Source organism: Ischnura elegans, chromosome 3 (assembly GCF_921293095.1).
Source record: "Ischnura elegans chromosome 3, ioIscEleg1.1, whole genome shotgun sequence".
In the NCBI taxonomy this organism is placed as follows: Eukaryota; Metazoa; Arthropoda; class Insecta; order Odonata; family Coenagrionidae; genus Ischnura; species Ischnura elegans.
Window position 1 is genome coordinate 93,061,408 of NC_060248.1, and position 19,802 is coordinate 93,081,209.

The 19,802-nt window shown below is 40.7% G+C and overlaps 1 protein-coding gene across 2 annotated transcripts in view; it reads right to left on the reverse strand.

Annotated features, from left to right (window-relative positions):
• The window catches only part of LOC124156145 (jmjC domain-containing histone demethylation protein 1-like), a 114,234-nt gene that overhangs the window by 11,684 nt on the left and 82,748 nt on the right, over positions 1-19,802 (reverse strand). Inside the window, exons 1-7 of one of the 2 annotated variants that reach the window (XM_046530493.1) lie at positions 14,819-14,925; positions 5,387-5,531; positions 4,899-5,024; positions 3,927-4,099; positions 3,106-3,306; positions 2,609-2,878; positions 1,293-1,841 (exon numbers count right to left, since the gene is read on the reverse strand). In XM_046530493.1, coding sequence (XP_046386449.1) covers positions 1,293-1,841; positions 2,609-2,878; positions 3,106-3,306; positions 3,927-4,099; positions 4,899-5,024; positions 5,387-5,531; positions 14,819-14,881 — 1,527 coding nt within the window. In that variant the 5' untranslated portion in view covers positions 14,882-14,925. Of the gene's footprint in view, positions 1-1,292; positions 1,842-2,608; positions 2,879-3,105; positions 3,307-3,926; positions 4,100-4,898; positions 5,025-5,386; positions 5,532-14,818; positions 14,926-19,802 lie in introns of those variants that run through there. The other variant, XM_046530494.1, reaches the window with a different exon arrangement.

Consider the following 19,802-nt stretch of genomic DNA (forward strand, 5'->3'; position numbering starts at 1 on the left):
AACTATGTATGTTGATCGACGCTTAATAATCCATTTAATTCATTTAAAATGTAACCAAAATCCAACACTACCTGTAAGGGACTGAAATGAGATACTTAGACTTAGGGACACTAAACCCTATCACTTCACCCTTCCTCCCCCACCAACCCTTTCACTCTCCTCTCCCACCCTCATTGGGTACCAGACAAGGGCATACCCAGGATCAAAACCTGGGGGGTCGGGGGGGGGGGGGGGGGAAGCCATGGTTGTTCAAGTTGTACGTAAGATTTAACCACGGAAAAGGTGAATGAAATCAACATTTTAAGGAAATGTAACAGCTCTTTATTAGTTTTCAAAAGTATTTGCTGGAAAAATATTACATATTTTCCTTAAAGACATTTGCGATTTTTGCTTCTAGGGGTGGAGGGCAGCTGCCCCTCGCTGGGTACGCCCATGGTACCAAACTTGACATAGTTAACCTCCTCCTTAACCAACCCTCAATCCCTTCCACTCCATCATGACACCCCTTCTGAATCTTATTACAAACATAAGGAAATGATAGCTACAATAAGTACCTAATGATGATACTTTATATTGAAACAAGTCCTATCAATATATAATTACGAGCGTGCTGCACCCGCTCTCAGCGGGCTGCCCCGCTCTTTTCAATGCAGGTCCACAGAGGGATAGGCACATTTCTAATTTTAAAATGTAGAAAATAAAAGGCAGGGTCTTATGTACAAATTTAATTGGAATGTTCATGTACAAATTGAGGTGAGAAGAACTCTTTAAACACAACATTGGAAGTAATTACACTATCCTCTGTTAAACGCACATGATGACTCATACTTATGTATCAACAGTGGAATCAGCCGCATTTAGATAAAAGTTATTTAAAGAATGCGAGATATTTTTGCAAATGAACAAATGTATCAGTTTGTGCACCGTTAACGTCAGGAATATTTACAGTTTTTTTTTTGTTTTTTTTTATTATTTAAAAACCAATTTTAGGAAACAATAGCAATATTTAGGAAGTAAGATATGCCGTCGCATGTTCTTTGATAAATTCTGTGCATTTTGGTACCTCATTTGTAGAGTTTGGTTGCGTATAAGTTGAGAAAAAGGTAACTATGCAGTAAAATAATATAGAAGATAGAACCAGCGATTGCCTTTCCTTTCTACATTGTCATGAAGGAGTTCCATTATGTTTCCCCCAACACTCTACCCTCACCAATCCAAATTAACCCTCAGGTTCAATCAATGGGTGAATTTTGTCAATTAACATAATGATATATGAAGTAGAATATACTCACGGCATCTGTATCTTCTGGTGGCTGCAAGATTGGCAACCCCGTGATTGCCTTTTCGTGCGAATCATGCCGATGCCTCTCCACCACCGTGCGCACGTCACGTATAAGAGCAATGGGATCCCGGATCAACTCGGGCACGTTCTTCTTGGTGGAGGGGAGGGAATGGAGGTATTTGACAATGGCCTTGAGGCCATGCAGCTCCTGAGGTGTGAGGTGGACGTGGGGAACGCCGTCCTCATCCACGTTGCCATTCTGCTGTTGCTGCTCTGCCGGCTCTTTCTCCTCCACAACCTCCTGCTTGACTCCCGGTTCCTGTTTCACTTCCGCCTCAGACTTCACACCGTTCACGCCCCCGTTCACCTGGCCCCCACCACCATCGTCCCCCTTCTCCCCCTTCAGCATGCGACGGCACTTCTTGAGCTGCTTCTGCTGCCTTATCTCCTCGTCCTCAGGGAGATCCAAATGGCTGTGGCCAAGGAGCCAAAAGACGTAGCGTTCGAGGACATACCACAGCATCTCCGTGAAGAATGGGTAGCGGAACTTCTGAGGGACCTGTAAAATATGAGGGATATTCTCACTTCTTAAGTAAAGCTCGCAGCAGAAAAACATGTGGACTCTAATATCATTTGGTAAGAAAGTGTATTTGCAGCTAGTAATGACTTTGTTCAACAATTTCATTCGATTACAAGAAAATGAATCATAATGCAAAGGATATCCCAGCTCAGAGTTCCCATTCATCAAACTCTTTCTTTAAACATCATGCTTCTTTGCTAGTTTAAATACAGAAGGGACAACTTTTAATGGTAAACTGCACCCAAACAGTGGCGTAACTATGGGGGATGAGGGGATAGATCCCCCCCACAGAAATAAAATTGCCTCATAGATAAAAAAAATTATTAATGCAATTGTCCAGTTTTGGCATGCAATAACTGGATCTGCTTGAAGTTAAATCTTCAGTGCCAAAATGCATTTCCAGGCGTGTCATTTTTCAAAATTTTTTGGACCCCACGATGCCTAGTGGGTGGAGGGGGGTGGCCATCCCATCCCCCCTCAAAGCATATTCCTCGTTACGCCACTGCACCCAAATATATATTTAGGTAAAAAACAAAACAAAGTCAAGGGAAAATCGGAAACCAAAACTCAGCTGCTCCCGAAAGCCTCCGGTACTAACCACAAACTCGCATGCTCAATGGTGATAAAAGTTAAAAAATAACAACAAAAATTTAAAAAAGTATAATTTTTTCAAGAAAAATGAGTAGTAATGAATGCGCATTCAGGGCTCATATTAGTAAACAATCATCAATGAATAGAATTCGTACATGAGTAGAATCTTCAACTTGGGCTGTCATCAACTGCTTCTCAATTCCAAAGCTGTGCAGGAAATTGCCACCGAAAACCAGCGAGTCACATGGAGTATACACAGCATGAATCCAGCCAGTTGGAATGAAGAAAGTATTGCCTTCGTGTAGTTTCACTCTAGCACATCGCTCCACAGTGTCAGCAAAGAATACATCACTCTGCTTTCCGGAAAGTACCCACTGCTCATACAAAGCAAGGTTTCTTTCGGTGGGAGGTATTAACCAAAATATCTGTAAATAAGAAAAGAATGACAATAAAATCATAATGACCAGCTCAACAAAAAGAGTTGTGCATCAGGGGTATACTTAATGTTCATCATTCAGAGTAAACGAGTGAATACCATAAGATTAAAAGTCATTATGTGGATTTGAACATGGTAGCTTTTTTATTTCATAATGATATTCCATAAAGTTACCCCTGAAAATATTGAATTTGTAAAAATAAAATGTAAACCAACCTTACTACCCTTCAGTATGTGATACCAGACTGAGGTACCACCAAAGTCAACATGAAAATCTGTGTAGCATCCCCTCACAGACATTAGGCAGTACTTCTGCACCTTGGGGTACATCATCTCATCAAGAACATTAGTTGATTCAATTTGACTTTCCTTCAAATGTCTTGGCCAGACAGTATCCACCCAATCAATTTGACGTACCTGTAAAACATGAGCAATTACAAGATCACAGCACGAAAAAATTAATGCAATCGATGTTGTTGGATATCAAGAAATCAACAATAAGGATAACCAACACAGGACATCCATTCCACATTCTTAGCTCTATCACTGACGACAAGATAGAGGACGCATAAGACGTAAGAGTTTAAACTAAAATTGTGAAGTTCCTTGAGTGAGATACATGCGTGCTTGCTAAAATATGTAGGTCATTTCATGTCAAATACCTTAATTGTTTTTTTAGCATAAACAAAACACATATCCTGAGACCTACATGAGATTTGCTTTGGAATTAGCATTTAATTAACAAAATTGAACAACTAAATCATAGCGTTAACAATTCATAGTTGCCTTAATTTAAGTGATAATAGAAGGCTACATGTAGTCACTTCCAGTGAAGATGTTCATATTTCCAGCAAACAAGCATCAATATTTGAAAAAGGATACTACATCATCAACTTCTACACAAAATAATATTGATACTGGCATAATTTTCCTTGTGAGTGGAAAGAAAGTAAATGCACACACAAACAAGTTTTTTACTGTCAGCCTCCTTCATTAGGAAAATAAAGAGTAGTAAATGGATAGATAACTTCACTCACCAAAGCTGGAGTCTGCACATAGTTTTCTAGCCTTGTATGACTGAATTCTAAACTTATAACGTTGAGCAGATGTTCTTTCTGAGGTTCTTCATAGTACTTCTGCCATTCCTTCATCGTCATCTCTAAATTCTTTTGTGTATTAACATCCATCACATCAAGGATGCGCCGTGACCCTGTGGAATGATTATAGAATTCATAAAGTGAACTACGCAGTGAATTACTGAAATAGAAATCATACATGCACTCCCCTCAAATACTTTCAGACATTTCTAATAAAAAGGACAAAATTGAACAAATAAAAATTATAGAAAAAGAACAGGAGTATCTAAATCACAGTAGTGCTGGAACTAATTAAAGGCAATTTTGACATGAGGCACACACAAGCTTAGAAGGTTAATTATATGTATTTCTTTTACATTTCAGTCGGCAGCAAGAAGAATAAAAATCACCAGGGCCACCCAGATGGGGCAGACTCCCCCAGGCCACAGCGTTGAGGGGCGAGTAATATAAATTTCGACTTTTACTTAAGTTCAAATGCTATTTCTCTTAGAAGGAGGGGTCTTCATACTAAAACTCTACCCTGGGCCACAAGAAGTCAGTGGGCGGCCCTGATAATTACAGCAGATAATGATAATGCCTGCCCTTCACCAAAAGGGATCATAATTTAATGTATATGTCATGAAAAAAAAAACAGAATTTATCCTGCATAAAAACTGCAAATACAAAAAACAACTTCGCATAGCCTGACGTAATATGTCCACGATAAAACAGATGTGTATAGCAGAGAGAGCCAAAATGGAAAAAATCCAGCCCTTAATACTTTTAATCAATAACAAAAATAGGACAATGAAAATGAAAATTAAACATTTGAGTAGATAGTACTTTGCTCCAAATACCTTGCAAAGCATTCTGAAACTAGTAACTGGCACCTGACAAGGCACTAACTAGTGTGAAGTATCTTAGACAACTTACCAACACACATCCTGACATCATTGATGGAAAAATTGCAGCTTGGTACTCTCAACCCAAGCCCTGCCTTCTCCTTAAATAATAAAGGTGTGTTGAATCCATGCCTTTGCAGGTAGCTGAGGTTGAAGTCTAATAGAGATAAAATATATAAATAAGATGTCAGTTGAGATAACCAGAATATGGATGTTATTTAAACATATAACATACACCATAATGCAGTGTCTAACACTAGTTTGTCCTATTTCTCAAGCCCAACACCACAATAATTACATATAAAGGTGTTGTGATTGGGAGTTGAATAAATGCATTATCATGGAATGTCAATTTTCGCTCACTTTTTCAAGATGGCAAAATTCATCCAAATACGTGAAATCACGATGGGAACATACAAAATTGCAAAATAAAGCTTTCAAAACAAAGCCATCACTCAGACATGTTTTTACTGGCAGTGATACCAATAGAACAAAAATAATGGAAGTAAGAAAACATACCAGCTCCTTGCATTTCCTTGACAAAGCATGGCGTAAATCGGTCAGACTCAATTTTGTCTTCCAACCGAAATGACCTTTTCCCATCAATTTCATCATCGCCGAATGTCCAGTCATCTGTGTAGTGCTTGCGCTCTTTGCGGTCCCTCTGCAACAAATAATTTTTTACTTAGAACAGGATTTTCCAAAATACTAAACTCAATAGGAATTACACACTCATTACAAAATTATAATTATCGAATGATTACAATTAGTTAATGTCCCAGTAAGTCTAAAGGCCTAAAATGTCCACATGTTATAATAATATAGCACACGTATTTGATTATTATTACAGATCCATTGTAGTCTATCACCAATGATAGACCATGAAAAATAGGCCATACTAATGATATATTTCAATATAGTCATACCACTAAATGATAACTGAAATATTTTCAAATGAAAACATACTGCGACTGAGGAAAATGACTATATTCGAGCATATGGGTGCACCCTCTCAAGGTCACAATACTGTTTTTTTGCCATCGATATTGAGTGTCATTGAAGGGTTTTTTAAAACGAGTAATAGGCTTCTTTATTTTTCCACAAAGGAAGGTTGAGAACTGGCCATTACAAATTAACTACCACACTAGCACAATATTATTGATGAACATTATTGTTTATCAATACTGCTGGTCAATTAATAAATTACCAAAAGTAATTATTAAATGCAAAAAATGAGAGAATAACAAAGAACCTAACCATCGAAAATAATTGTGAGGATGAGAAAAAATACCACATAAAGAAAGCACTCTAGAATTAGTTGATTGATATTAACTTTACAACCGCACCTTCGCACACAAATAATATTATAATATAATAGTATTAAAATTAATGATACATAAGAGACCGCCAGGGACTAGCGCAGAGTTAGGTCAGAGGGATCAGGGTCATTGCTCCTCTGTCCTATTCCGATTACCGCCATAAACTAATTATTATTGGCGGAACGACAGGCACGCGATATTTACGTTTTATCGGTATCACTCGGCTTCTCATCGCCAAGTGGTAATGAAAGAATACATATTTCATTCCACAACGGGAAATCCTAGCCCTGTGGACGCTAGCATTTTGGTATCTGCCGACAGGAAGCAAGTGAGTTCACGCACCTCCAGCAACGCGAAATTGGCAAAGTAGTAATCCCGAGACTGTAAACGCAGATGAGCACGCCAAGATGGATAAAATACGGTTCATTCTCGAGCATGGAAGATACGGACTAAACGACGATAGGCTCTGAAGGTCAAACGTGTCGCCGCGATCAAAACGAAGATACCGATCCAGAGAGGAATGGCTGAGGCGACGAAAAAGTTCTCAGCAACCACGATGAAAAGATTCATTCACGTCAACGAAGAAAAAAAGTAGCCGAAATTAATTTTCTTACGAAATGAGATCAAGCAAATGATTGAGTAACGTATTGGCCGGGAAAGTTACGATTTTCGGACGAGGCGACCGGCCACTTGAGATAATTTGCACTGATTAGCAAGGGAGGGTAAGTAAGGAGGAAGACTATTGAAACCCGGTGTAATCGGCAAAGGAACCACGAAAAAACGTCTCATCCGACGGACGGCGGGTTATGCCTTCGAACGAAATAGCAAAAAAGGATTACAATGGCTCTGAAAAATCAACACAAAATTGGGGCATGAAACCAAAACCACAGGTAGGGAAGCAATAGCAAGAAGGGGCAGGATCCAGGATTTTTTCTGGGGGGTGGCACAAGGGTCTGGCAGGCAAACAGTCTCCTCGCATGTGCGATTAAAAACTACATGCAACAAATACTCTAAGAAATATACTCTTTATTGTAGGTAGTATGAAAGCTATTGATATAAAATGAAATGATTGAGGCTCCGTAATGCACTAAACAAAACGAAGGTAATGATAACGGTACAAAAAATTTTTATCTATTTTATTAAGCGCCTGGAGGGGGGGGCACGTGCCCTCGTGCCCCCCTCCCTCTAAATCCGCCTATGATAGCAGGCAGGTGAACCCTAACCCCAAATTCATCCACAAAGACATAGAACACCACCCAGCCAATTTCCCTCCCTACATTGATTTTCTAAATCGATATAAGGCCTCAATATAATGGATAGATCGTGTTAGTAATGTGGAAGGTTTACGAAGAGCAGGAGAGAAGTCTTTTTAAAAATCCTGAGAAGAAAACGGGTCGACTTAATCGGTCACATGATGAGATATGTTGGAACAACCGTTGAAGGACAGGTGGAAGGAGAGAACGACAGAGGAAGGCCTCTGATACATATATGTGGAGCAGGTGATGCAGGATGAAAAACAGACGAAAGCGTGAAAAGACAATATGAGGGGAGAATTGAGAGGAAGACTGCGATAAACCAATCTTCGGATTACTGACAGTTTACGAAAAAAGCCTATAACCCTTTATTTTATCCGTTTGCCTAGTTCTTCACCAAAGAAAACGAAAAGCATTGATTGCAATTCCTCACCCACCATTAGTGTATTCATAATATACAATTTCTTGGTTTTAGCAATCCCAGTTTAGACGAATGGCAATGGTCAATTTTAACAGCATTTGAAAAAGGCCACATTGGCGTCCATGCGATGCCACTCCACGTGACGTCACAGGAACCTAGTTTCTATGCGAGTAGATAGGAGTTTTACATTATCTGAGATTACCAATGCATGCATGAGGCACAGAGCTCAGGGAAACATCTCTTAATAATCACTTATTAAAATAATCTAAGGTCGGAAAGTTTCCTTCGTCTGATAGGGTAATAATAATCCTTATTTAAGCCAAGAGCTACCTGCTAGCAGCGTACTCTGCTAACTGCTAGCAGCCTGCGTCGTATCAGCGCTCAAAGCCTCGCCCCAAGGTCACCTCACACGGCGACAGCTGGAACCAGAAATACGTCACACGGACTTTTCCCAGCATTCCTACTTAGCCGTCGCGTTTTCGCGCGCTTGAAAATTTTCACTTTTCGTTTAATCGCGAAAAGTAGATATCGTCATTCAACAATCTAAAAGCGTGAAATGCGTAATCCAGGAGCAATAATCTTTCGATTTAGGCAATAAAAAAATAATAGGAAACCACCCTATTGGTTTTGACTGCTCCCTGGTGCTGGAGCACTGGGTGGGGGCGAGGAACACCCCCTTGGTCATCAATTTTGGAAGCCTTGAAGGAAAAATCCCTAAATGTATTTTATATGTTAACCTTTGAAGACAAAAATAGAACAAAAAAATGAATAAAACTACCTTCAACATCATTACACTCCCTAGTACACTCTGAATCATGACGTTGTCATTGTATTTATTTATAGTAGTATCCTACCGCTTTACTTTGGTTTACATGGAGCATTTCGCAGATTGCGATGTGGAAACGAGAGATTACACTCCCACTCTCTGCCTTGCCTAAACCGAGCCCGATAATTTGAGGTGATTTTATTAATTTACAAACTGTTGGTTTTTCATTGGTTGTAAATTAAGTCAAATCAAGAAATTAACGTGGATATGACGCCTGAGTTCGCTCAGATATCTGAAAAAAGTGTAACCTTAAATAGTCAAGATATAACTAATGAAAATTGATCATACACACTTTTTAAATTATTTTAACGCCGATGGATGCCGCTAAATATTGTTTCATAGCATATAGAGAAAGTATTAACTTTCCCCGCACAAAGTAATTTCCCCGCACCCGAATTTCAAAGTAAACACTTTCGCTTTCCACATTTACTTAGAAATCCCTTGATGTCTCGGCAGGGCCAATTTATTGAAGGCTAAATGTTCCATTGCCACGAATGGACAAAATGATCGCGATATGGAGTCATTAATTCAGACCCGAAATTGCAATCCATGGTAAGTACTCGGTAGATTGAGGGAAAAAACCTGTTTCGGCGAAAAAAAAATTCCGACCGAGCCGTTCTCTCATAAATATAAAATAAGAAACTTTGACGCCCAATTTAAATAGTAGTAGAGTACGTGACGTCATTCGTGATCCGCATCATTAGATCGTTCAGTGAGAGCCGCACATCGAGGGAGGGAATATCTTACAATAATTTTAACAACAACAACAACCATGCGAGGCCGATCGGTAACGGAAGAGCGGTGACCCGACCAGTAGGAGTTCATGACGTCGTCAACTTATCTTCTAAAGGGTGAAGGCCATCGATTTTTTTGCGCGAATAAACGAGGAGTAGGAAAAAGTAGGATCGAGAAAACGCAACATACAGGTCTCATAATATCTTGAACTTGAACAAAATCGACATGACTTTAAATTTCGCATCCGAGTCCATTCCCTGTATTTATTATCACATCCTTAAAATTCAACTCCAATATAACTCCAGGAATTAAAAATTTGGAATACGATGTAGAAACGAAGCAATACGCGGATTCCATTACCTGCCCTACATGGTTCGGCTCTTTTTGAAGTAATTTTGATAATTTGCCGTTATTTTTTTTTTAAGGAAGAGCGGATGTTACATATTGTTAAATAGGTATCTTCATTTTCCAAACTTCATCATAATCGAAAAAGCACAACAAATTGCTGAACGACCCCAATCTCTCGAGAGAGTGATTCATTGGAGTGATAAAAACGATTACCATTGTCAAGTACGTCCAAACGATCGCGAAATTCCCACAGCGCTGCGGGATAAAGCGACGAGGAACAACAGTTGGCGGCTGGGACCTTCCCCTAGGAGCGTCCACCCCTCCCTTCACTCCTCCTCCCCCCGCTTCAACCTTGGGACGGGCGAAAACGGCACAGGCGCAGCAGGTCCAGAGTACCGATCGCGACGAAGAAAAATATAACGCGCGCATCGCACACCCGATGACGGCAACATCATAGCGACGAAGAGAGAGAGAGCATGCAGCGTTTTTAAAAAAGCCGTCTGGCCAATCACCGCGGAAATATTTCTTTTTATTTTAAATTTCCCTTCGAAGTTACAGAACTCTGCGCGACCTTCGTTTGTGTGCACGAAAAAAACTCGACACTCGCCCAAATCGATATGAAAGCTCTTCGGCAGTCCGAAAAGCGAATGAGAACGGGGGGGGGGGATGGCAGTAGACAAAAGAGAGAGAGAGGGGGGCGTAGGTAATAAAAAGGATGACAACTAATTGTAAGCACGAGCCAAAAATTCCAGAAATTGCCGCATCGTTTTCATTTTTCCGGGCATGTAACCGGGTCAGTCGGCCAATAATTTCCAACGTTTCGTGGTCTCTCAAGCTGGTTTACAGGCCGGGAGGATACTGATAGCCTTATGCTAATTACTAATTGAACCCACGACTTTCAAATGCTCTTAAGACCACTTGGCAGAGAGTTTGAGGTGAACCGTTTTTTTTGTTTATCTTTGGGATTACTATTGTTGGTGTTTCGATTTTTTTTCAACGAACGGACTCATTGCATGATGAAGCACATTTATCCATTGGGAAATAGTGAAATGATGGGCCAATTATCTTAAAGAACAGGTACAGAAAGTGGTTTGCTTCATAAGTTTGCTAAATAGGCAAATTACGATGTAAATGCTCGTTTGCTAATTATGGCTTCATTTGGGTGCATAATATGCGATGGAACCATTCAGATAGTCGGAACGTGATTGGGTGCGACGGCGTATGCTCTTGGTGAGAATGTCTTGGAAATATTCCGTATTAAAAAAAAGAATCAGATTCTCCTCCATAACGAGGAGAAATACGAGGAGATCCTGACTTGAGTCGGTAAAAACGCACCAAATCACCCGATTAAAAACCATATTTAGATATCGTGTTTAATTTAACAAGAAATTTAAGATTATTCGCTATATGGCAGAAAATTACGCAATGGTCTTTTGTCGTCTACGGGAAAAATTGAACTTTTGAAATTATGCGCCATTATATCTATTTCTATACTCTTGCTATATTATCTAATCCATCGTATATATTGAAATCCTGATATTTCCACTGATTCGATGGCTGCAAACGAAGGCTTTCGTCAACGCGCTAAACAGCTCCCGACGCAACACGACACCTCTTGGGCGGCACAACAATGCGACGCGCGGATTCTGAGAAGGAGAGTGAGGGGAAGGGATTACTGACTTATAACATCGGCAGAGGGCAGCACCTAAAGGCAATTGACGATACGGAGAGGTATCCTCTCACAGGAAAAACAAGTTCACGAATACTCTTGAACTGTTTCGCACCGGCTACGTAAAAAGCCAACACAGGCTTGCCCACATTTTATCTTGGAAAAAATAACCATACAGTGTGAATGCATATAAGGCCGGCTGCGATTTCACCAAAAGCCTAGTTCAACACTGAAACCCCAACTTCAGCATTATTCTGGGAAATGACAAAATTTATAAAATTAAATAATTACTAATATATTGCATAGAAATACTGATGTTTATAATCCTTAGTATTTAATTTACCGGAAATAAAGTCGCCAATCGAAATAAACTGCATTAAAAATAAACAGTACCGTCTTAGTCAGACCAATCAGACCCATTATTAGAAGTCGTATTTTGCCATTTCAATTTTGGTCCCATGCGAGAAGCATAATATCGCTCCCGTACGCTAATGTTTACTTAGACACTATAACAATATATTATCTGGGTTGAAAAAAAAGAAAAGAAGAAATTAGAGCAACTCCCCAACGGTTGTTATAAGGACCATGAGACAAAGGATCATTGAAAATTATTTTTCTCTCGCAAATACAAAACACGGGAGAGGAGAGAAATGACACACCCTGCAAACACACGCACCAGCCATCATTCCTTAATTTCTTCAACATTTTTCTCAATAACCTTGCTTTCCTCCTCTCTGCGCCCCAGCCAGACGTTATCAACATCTCTGTTTTACCTTGGTGGTACGGGGAGAGAGACGGAGCCTAATCGTAAGAGGAAGTGACATGACCTCACCACAACACACAGTCACGTAGCGATCCGCAAAAATTTTATCTTCATGTTAAAAAGTAGATGCAACGTAGGTGCCGTAAAATTACACGAAAAAATATGTAGTGCGAATTATTCGATAATAATTGAGCAGGAAAAAACCTATTTGTAAAGAAGAAAACTAGAAGCTTTACGTATTAAAGGTACGTTTTGGTCCTTCGTCTTCAGAGGGAAAAAAAGAATATCCGAACCACTTCATTCTTGAACCTATTTCTCTTAATTTTACCACTGCCATCATCCTATCAACTGTAAATCGGACCTCTACGAAAGCCTGTTGTGTCTCGGAAAATTTCCAACTGTTAGTAACTCATTCATTAGGTGCATTGCCTGCGTTGGAAATCGTTGAGAGGCTCGTTATGTGATTGGGTCGAGAGGCTTTTCGAGAGAATATTTCGGAAATATTGGCGTCCGGGACGATTCGCGGAAGCGCGCAAGGATTACGTCAGAACGCCCGGGGAGGGCATGCAAGAACTTCCCTATCTGCAGAGAGGGGTATCGCACCGTATTGGCACTTGCGAACTCTCAGAATAAAACACAATATAAAGGTAAGATGACGAGAAAGAATATCAAGACGGATGGATTTTGGGTGATAACCTTCAACCCAAAATCCCCTGACTTCGACTCCAAGAAGAAACCGAACATTTTGAAGATTATCAAAACATTACGTAAACCCTAACGTCGGTTTGGAGGTTGAGGAAACAAAGGCTTAATATTCCGGGGGGGGGGGGGGGGGGGCGTGCCCCCCTCCACCAGACGCTTAAAATAGAAAAAAAATTAAACTGTTATCATTATGTTCGTTTCTTTTTGTGCGTAACGGACCCTGAATCGTTTAATTTCATATTAATAACTTTCATGTAAAAATAAAGAGAATATTTCGCACAATAACTGATGTATCTTATTTTTAATCTCAAGTACGAGAATATTGTTTACCTGTCAGACCCCTCTGCCCCCCCCCCCTCCCCCCAGAAAGAAATCCTGGATCTACTCCTGACTGGACCATTATGTTGTCTGATTCATGGATAGGTAAGTACCTATAATCTTATTTTGATTCTGAGTGGAAATGAAAATTCAGAGAAAAAAATGCAACAAATCGCACAGGCATACTCATAAAACCGAGTGCTAAGTGAAAAAAAGACGTCGCCGGGTCATACCCCACCTACTTCCACGTATGACATGACCTCTCGTTATCGACGCACCCTATATCTCCAATGAAATGAAGTTTCCGATGACCTCGCCACTCGGTCCCCTTCTCGAATATTCAACCTTGCAACGCCAGAAAAACACTGCTACGTGTATTCCTGACCGTTGCAGCTGGGTGCGACATGAGCGCGACTCCCACACAATATTTCGACAGGAGAGTAGGGGAATGGGGAAAAGGTGCGTGTGATACGTCACGCGTGAAAAAATAAACTGCCCCGAGGGCCGGGCGACGTATCTGTGTGTTCCCCTTCTTTCTTCTCAGGGTTCCCCACCCGAACGAACCCCTGTGTGTGCGTACCCTCGAAGAGACAGATACGTAAACCTTCCCGGGCCCCTCCCGAAGAACTTCGCCTCGTAACTGCGGGACTCCTTCGCCGCCTGCATGCCCGTCCGATGAGAGAGATCCCACCTTTCTCCCGATACACAAGAGATTCCCCGGCACGCACACCAACCCGCCCGCTGCCGCCGCCCGTCCGCCAATCAGATCCCACGTCCTTGCACACCGATCGACACTAAACTCTCTCGTCGTTTCTAAAAGAAATAGCCTAAACACATACACACTCCCCCACTTAGCGCCCGTCTATGTCCGGGGATGAAGAAAAAATATATAATCCCTGCTAATTCGATTTTAATCCGCAGCAGTCTTCCGATTTCACGGGAAATCGTAAAAAAAACAAGCACAAAAAAAATCAATCCGCAAAAACTTGTTGGTGGTTTCCTCTACAGCAGATTTCCAGAAGTCCGCGAAAACAATCGACGCCAATAACAACTAAAATGGAGAGAGAAGGAAAGAAAGGAAAAAAATGAACGAGAGGAACGATCAAGGACTTAACGTCAAATTAAATTATTATACGATCGATTCACGACCGTGAACTACGTATGTGCGTCACTTCGTTTATATATCCACACACCAGTCCGGGTCAAGCACGGGGACATAATATCTAACGACATGGGATCGCCAACGCGACTGTTACGATTTTCTCCCACTCCCGAACGAATGAAAAAATTACCCTGCCAATCGAAGAAAAACACGGGAGCAGATGACGAGAGAACATGTTCGAGAATACCCACACACCTCAGTTCATTGTGCACCGTCGCGTTCTCACGTAGCGGGTTAGCGCGCGCGTTCCGAGACGAAAACGTTACGGGGCGAGATGGCGGACAAACGTATCACACACGAAACGACAAATATCACGACGAGTTTCACTCGACGCCACGAGGACTATTACGGTCGAAAGAAGCACAGTGGGCGTCGGTAATGCACTCTGAAGTATCCACCAAACTCCAGCAAATGTTGGAAAGCCATAAAACGTACCGGTCGTATTATATATTCCCTCGGAGCGGAGGGAGCAGCCGCCTTCGGCTTCGCCGTCGCCATCTTGTGCCCACAGCCGCTCTCACGAGAATGAGTGAAGCGGGATAGGACTATCGCAGCCCGGGCGGATCGAGCGACGGCAGTGGCTGGAGGGGAGGCAGCAGAGAGAGGAGTGGGGAGGCGTCACGGCGGGAGGGGAGGGAGACGGACGAGCAGAAGCTCGCGCCCAAGCGAGTCCAACATTCAGCGAGCCAGCGGGCAAACCGGTCCTCGTCCTCGGGGAGCATGGTTGGATGGCGATGTATTCGAGAGGGAAGTTCAAAAGCCGCGACAGTCGCTGCAAATGTGCCCGCCGACGCTATCCTTCCACGGTGTTTCGCGACGCGACTCTGCGAACACATTTTTCGAGGGAGAATGTTGCCAGGCGACTGCGAGAGTCAAAACAAATACCATCTCGCATATTTTGCATTCTTAATGAGTGAATCTTCATGAATGATCTCCTCAGTGATGCAGTTGAAAAGTCAAAGCAACGGAATGCATTCTCTCAAGAAGCAGACTAACTAATATAGTAGACTAAGGCACTAAGATATGTATTTGAGAAGCACAAGAATACGATGGGAGCGCCATTGCTAGCACAATAATCAGCAACAACCAGAATGCGACACCGGTCCACTACATCCCTGTAACAATAACGCAATGTTTTGACAAAATACATCACAAGCTAAGTCTCGTAACATCATGATTACTCATAATTCCCATAAAACAAATACCCTTCGCAGGTGTATTAATTATAGGATTACATGAGAGCATACTCTGACACTTATGTTTGCCAAAGGTAACTAATATTAAACATTCATTAAATTTAATAACTAATTTTAAATATACGACGCGAGATAATTTTCATGTATACATGATGCAATGATTCCGCCTGATGCATTACGAAAACTACGATACTTATCACTAGTCGTCAATGCTATTAAAATTATGAAATAAAAAAATCCCAACTCGCAGACTAGCAATATGTACTGTATGTTAAATTTATTTACAAATATATTGTGTAAGTAATAAAGTGTCTGTTATTGATAATATGGAGCCCTTCCATCACGCACAAGCTTCAAGTTTCGATTTAAATGTATGTTAAGGTTGAAATTCAAGTGAAGCAAGATGCATGTGCATTAGATTTGGGAATGAAGGCGACGAGGTATTCAGGACAACGAAATTACATACAAATGCATGGTGACGTGAACAAAGGAATTATTGATTTTCTTTCGGTAGGTTAATAGAACGGATAAATTTATTCCGGTGTCAGGCGTAGAAGTTGAACACTTGGCGAAAAGGTTGGACCGCGATTATCACGATGAACGCAAGTCCAAAACAGCTCGAATCTTTCTCAGCGCGCGGTTTTGAAAAACCAGAGTTCGACGACGATAGATGAAGTACACACACTGGCCGATATCCAAGGGGTTTCCGTGGCGCAGTGTGTCGCTTAAAGGTTTGGGGTGATCTTGAGGAAGTACTTTATGGGCATACCTCATAAACGTAATAAAAGTAAATTATGAAATAATAGTAAAAAAGTAGACACGCACCGAGCATTAGTCACTCATTGTCAGAGACCACTTAAACCCGAAGTTAGGTTTGGATAAGTGAGGGCAAAGACTTAGCTATCGGCGTAAGAATATACTTCATTAAGGGTAAGGGAGCTAGATCCTTTCTAGGATAATTCGCACTACGAGGATTTCAACTAAAGAGTCCACAACCTCCTCCCGGGTTTTGAACCAGGGACCCTTCACGAAGCAGTCGAGCGCACTACCCACTAGGTTACCACGCTCCCACCCATTTAAAAGAAAGTGGGGTTTATTTCACAGAAATTTCCATTCCAAAGATGCTTCTTACATTAAAATTTCAGTGATGGTTGGAAGAGTCATCAGGTTTTAGGGGAAGGGGGAGGGTGAGCACCCTTGATGTATCGCTTGCGTTGCAGGGAATTTTAAAATTTAAACTAACCTTACAACAACAAAAAAACGGCGATTCCGGAAATATTCCGCACTCACGCGGTGGTTGATGCAAATTTAAGTGCTAAATCGAATCACCTCAAGCGCACAGAAAAATCAATTACGTAAGAAGTCCAAACGCCACACCGAACTCAACAATGTGTGGCAAGGTGCGTCCAGAAGGAAAGGCATTTTTAGAGATTATATTCCGAAAAGAAAATACTCCTCGCAGATGGACGTGAAATTCACACCATGCTAATTGTTGGGCACATTTCTAAGCCTCAACCTTTCTCAATACCTTCCGAACACTTCAGTTGCCCTTGCAACTCCGCTCATGTTTCCCCACCACCTTATGTGGAATAAGCTCTAATAAAATTTTTTTTTTTTTAACCAGCCTTTATATTTAGATTACAGGGGATGAGCAACGTTTATATATGACACAAAGCAAAAAAAAAACTCAGTGACCCCGAAAAACCAAAAGTGACGTATTAAAAAAGTCACTATATTTATTAAATTTTCAGTGAATGGTAAGCCCCCGATGTTTCAAAATGCCACCCCTATGCTTTTAAATGCCTACCCCTATGTTAAAAATGCCACCCCCCTATGTTAAAAATGCCACCCCGTACGTTTTATGTAACGGAAAAACAATATTCAAACATTTACAAAACCTTACAATTGTTAATAAATATATGAAGATCATAATTAGCTGTTGTACAGTTTTCACAAATTAAATGTATATGTGAATAAATGAGAAAATTGTAAAGATTCGTGTAGTGTGTACAAAAAACATGTTTTGGGGGGCTATAGGTTGACTGGGGGGTGGTTAAAGGGGGGTTGGAGAGAAAAAGTTATATTTTCATGTATTGTCATCGGAAATGAAGAAGTGTGCAAAATTTCAGCGTTTTTGCTTCACAGGAAGTGAGTCAAATTTGAGTTACAAGATTTGTACCAGACAAACAGACAGGTTGGTGAGTTGATATAAAGGCTGGAAAAATAGTCAAGAAATCTCCTCATTACCTTTCAATATCGACGGATTTTCCCTCATTTCCCTATCTTTGACACAGGCTTATCTCTTTGACGACATCCACTACTTTTCTACCAGTCGTGGCATAGGCATCATTCGGTCTTTTAAGTACATCCTTTTAACCCAAGCTGACCTGAATAGGGTTTTCTTGCGCAGGTCTAAGAATCGATATAAACGAGATCGAAATGCGCCGATGAAACAACAACTCCACCTCTTATATTAAGGCAAGAGTTGTAATTTCTGTTTCTTCATTGAGGTCTCACTGATGACATCGAAAATGATGAATGTTGCCCAGTGTTTTCCTTCATATAAAGTACGTCATCAGAAATATTTGATTAGTAATGATTGCTGATATGATAACCAAGTAACAATACCCCAAGGTACTTTCATTTGTATAAGTTTCTATCGGCTTCAACAGTTCTACAGTTGAAAATTGGGTAAGTTATTAAAATTGAATATAATCACTATATCTCATTATTATACTTCATCTCATCCCAAATCGATAACTTCGTATTTTTCACTTGATTATAGACTTACAATGATGCGGTAATGTTATAATTGTCTCTGAGTGTATTACAGTGTTTGCATAGTGACAGAAACAAGGTCACACCAGCGTTTAGTGAGGGTGGAATCTTTACAGCAGATTCTGATTAAATCCTTTTTTGGACGAAACCAAGTTTAAAAACCTGAGGAACCATTTCAATAGGTATGCTGCAATACTTGAAAATCGAAATCATTCCGAACCATCATTATAAAAGGACACAGAGTAAAATAAAATTTTCATTAAATAATTTAATACTTTCATCACCATGGCTAATCATAAAAAAACCCTATGTACAACCAACCACGATTAAAATTTGAGGTTCACATGAAAACATCACCACCAATGGATACTTGTGACGGAGGAAACACCTTCGACAATCTCTCCCGGGTATTCCATCAGCAGTAATAAGTAATCATATAAACTCGTTTAATGCATTTCGAATAAAATTAGAACATTGAGCAACATCATCAGGTGCATAGTCATGATAGAGACCTTAATAAACATGAATGATATTTTACATGGTTTTGCTAACAGGATAAGGGGCACAGTGGCGGATACATACGGGGGGCGCAAGGGACGCGCGCCCCCTTGCGGGGCTGCCCGCATTGCCGAACATTGCAGAACCACAATTTTAACTTTTTATATCATAAAATAGTATTGCTTAGTAAATGCGTATAATCGGTTTACATAGAACTATCTGAAAATTTGCATGTAACTTGATTATTTTTTATAATGATAAAAGTATGGGTAGCACAAAAAAATGAGGAGTCTGTATTCCAATTTATCGATTGTATTCAAATGAAACATTGCAATATTTCCACAGCATTTATTCAAACACGACGCGTTTCGTGGTAAAGTATTTAACATTTTTGGAGACAAACTTCCGTTGTCACAACAACATTATCAAGCGTCACATCCGCACATACCTTGTGGTATCATTTAACTAATATTAAGAACTTCCACCATACGTGTCGCTTATAAGACAATATATCGAGTTTGTGCCATACTCATGTGTGGTGATCAACAAATGAGGGATTAATTAAACAACAAAGATGCCTGACGATGGAGTCGTACTAAATTCTCAATAATTCTCACTTGATTCGGGAGCTCATCAAGTCGTCTCCCAGAGAAAAGAGTATCACAAAATATCGAAATCACATGAAAGCCACGGATCCCGAGTCTCGGAAGTATACTAGCTCGGGGTAAGTCAATTTCAAGTTCACGTGCCACCCTTTCGGGCACAGCGCGGGCTCGAACGTAAAAAAATGAAGTGCCCTTCATATTAAAGAGCGCATTTGAGTTCCGAAAGCTGGAATTGATGCCCGATCTGATCAATATCGGGTACGGGTGCTTGGGGAGGAATTTCATGAAAGTGAGGGAGCCTCATGTTTTCCTGGAAGTCTTTAATCGCAGATGATAGCTTGG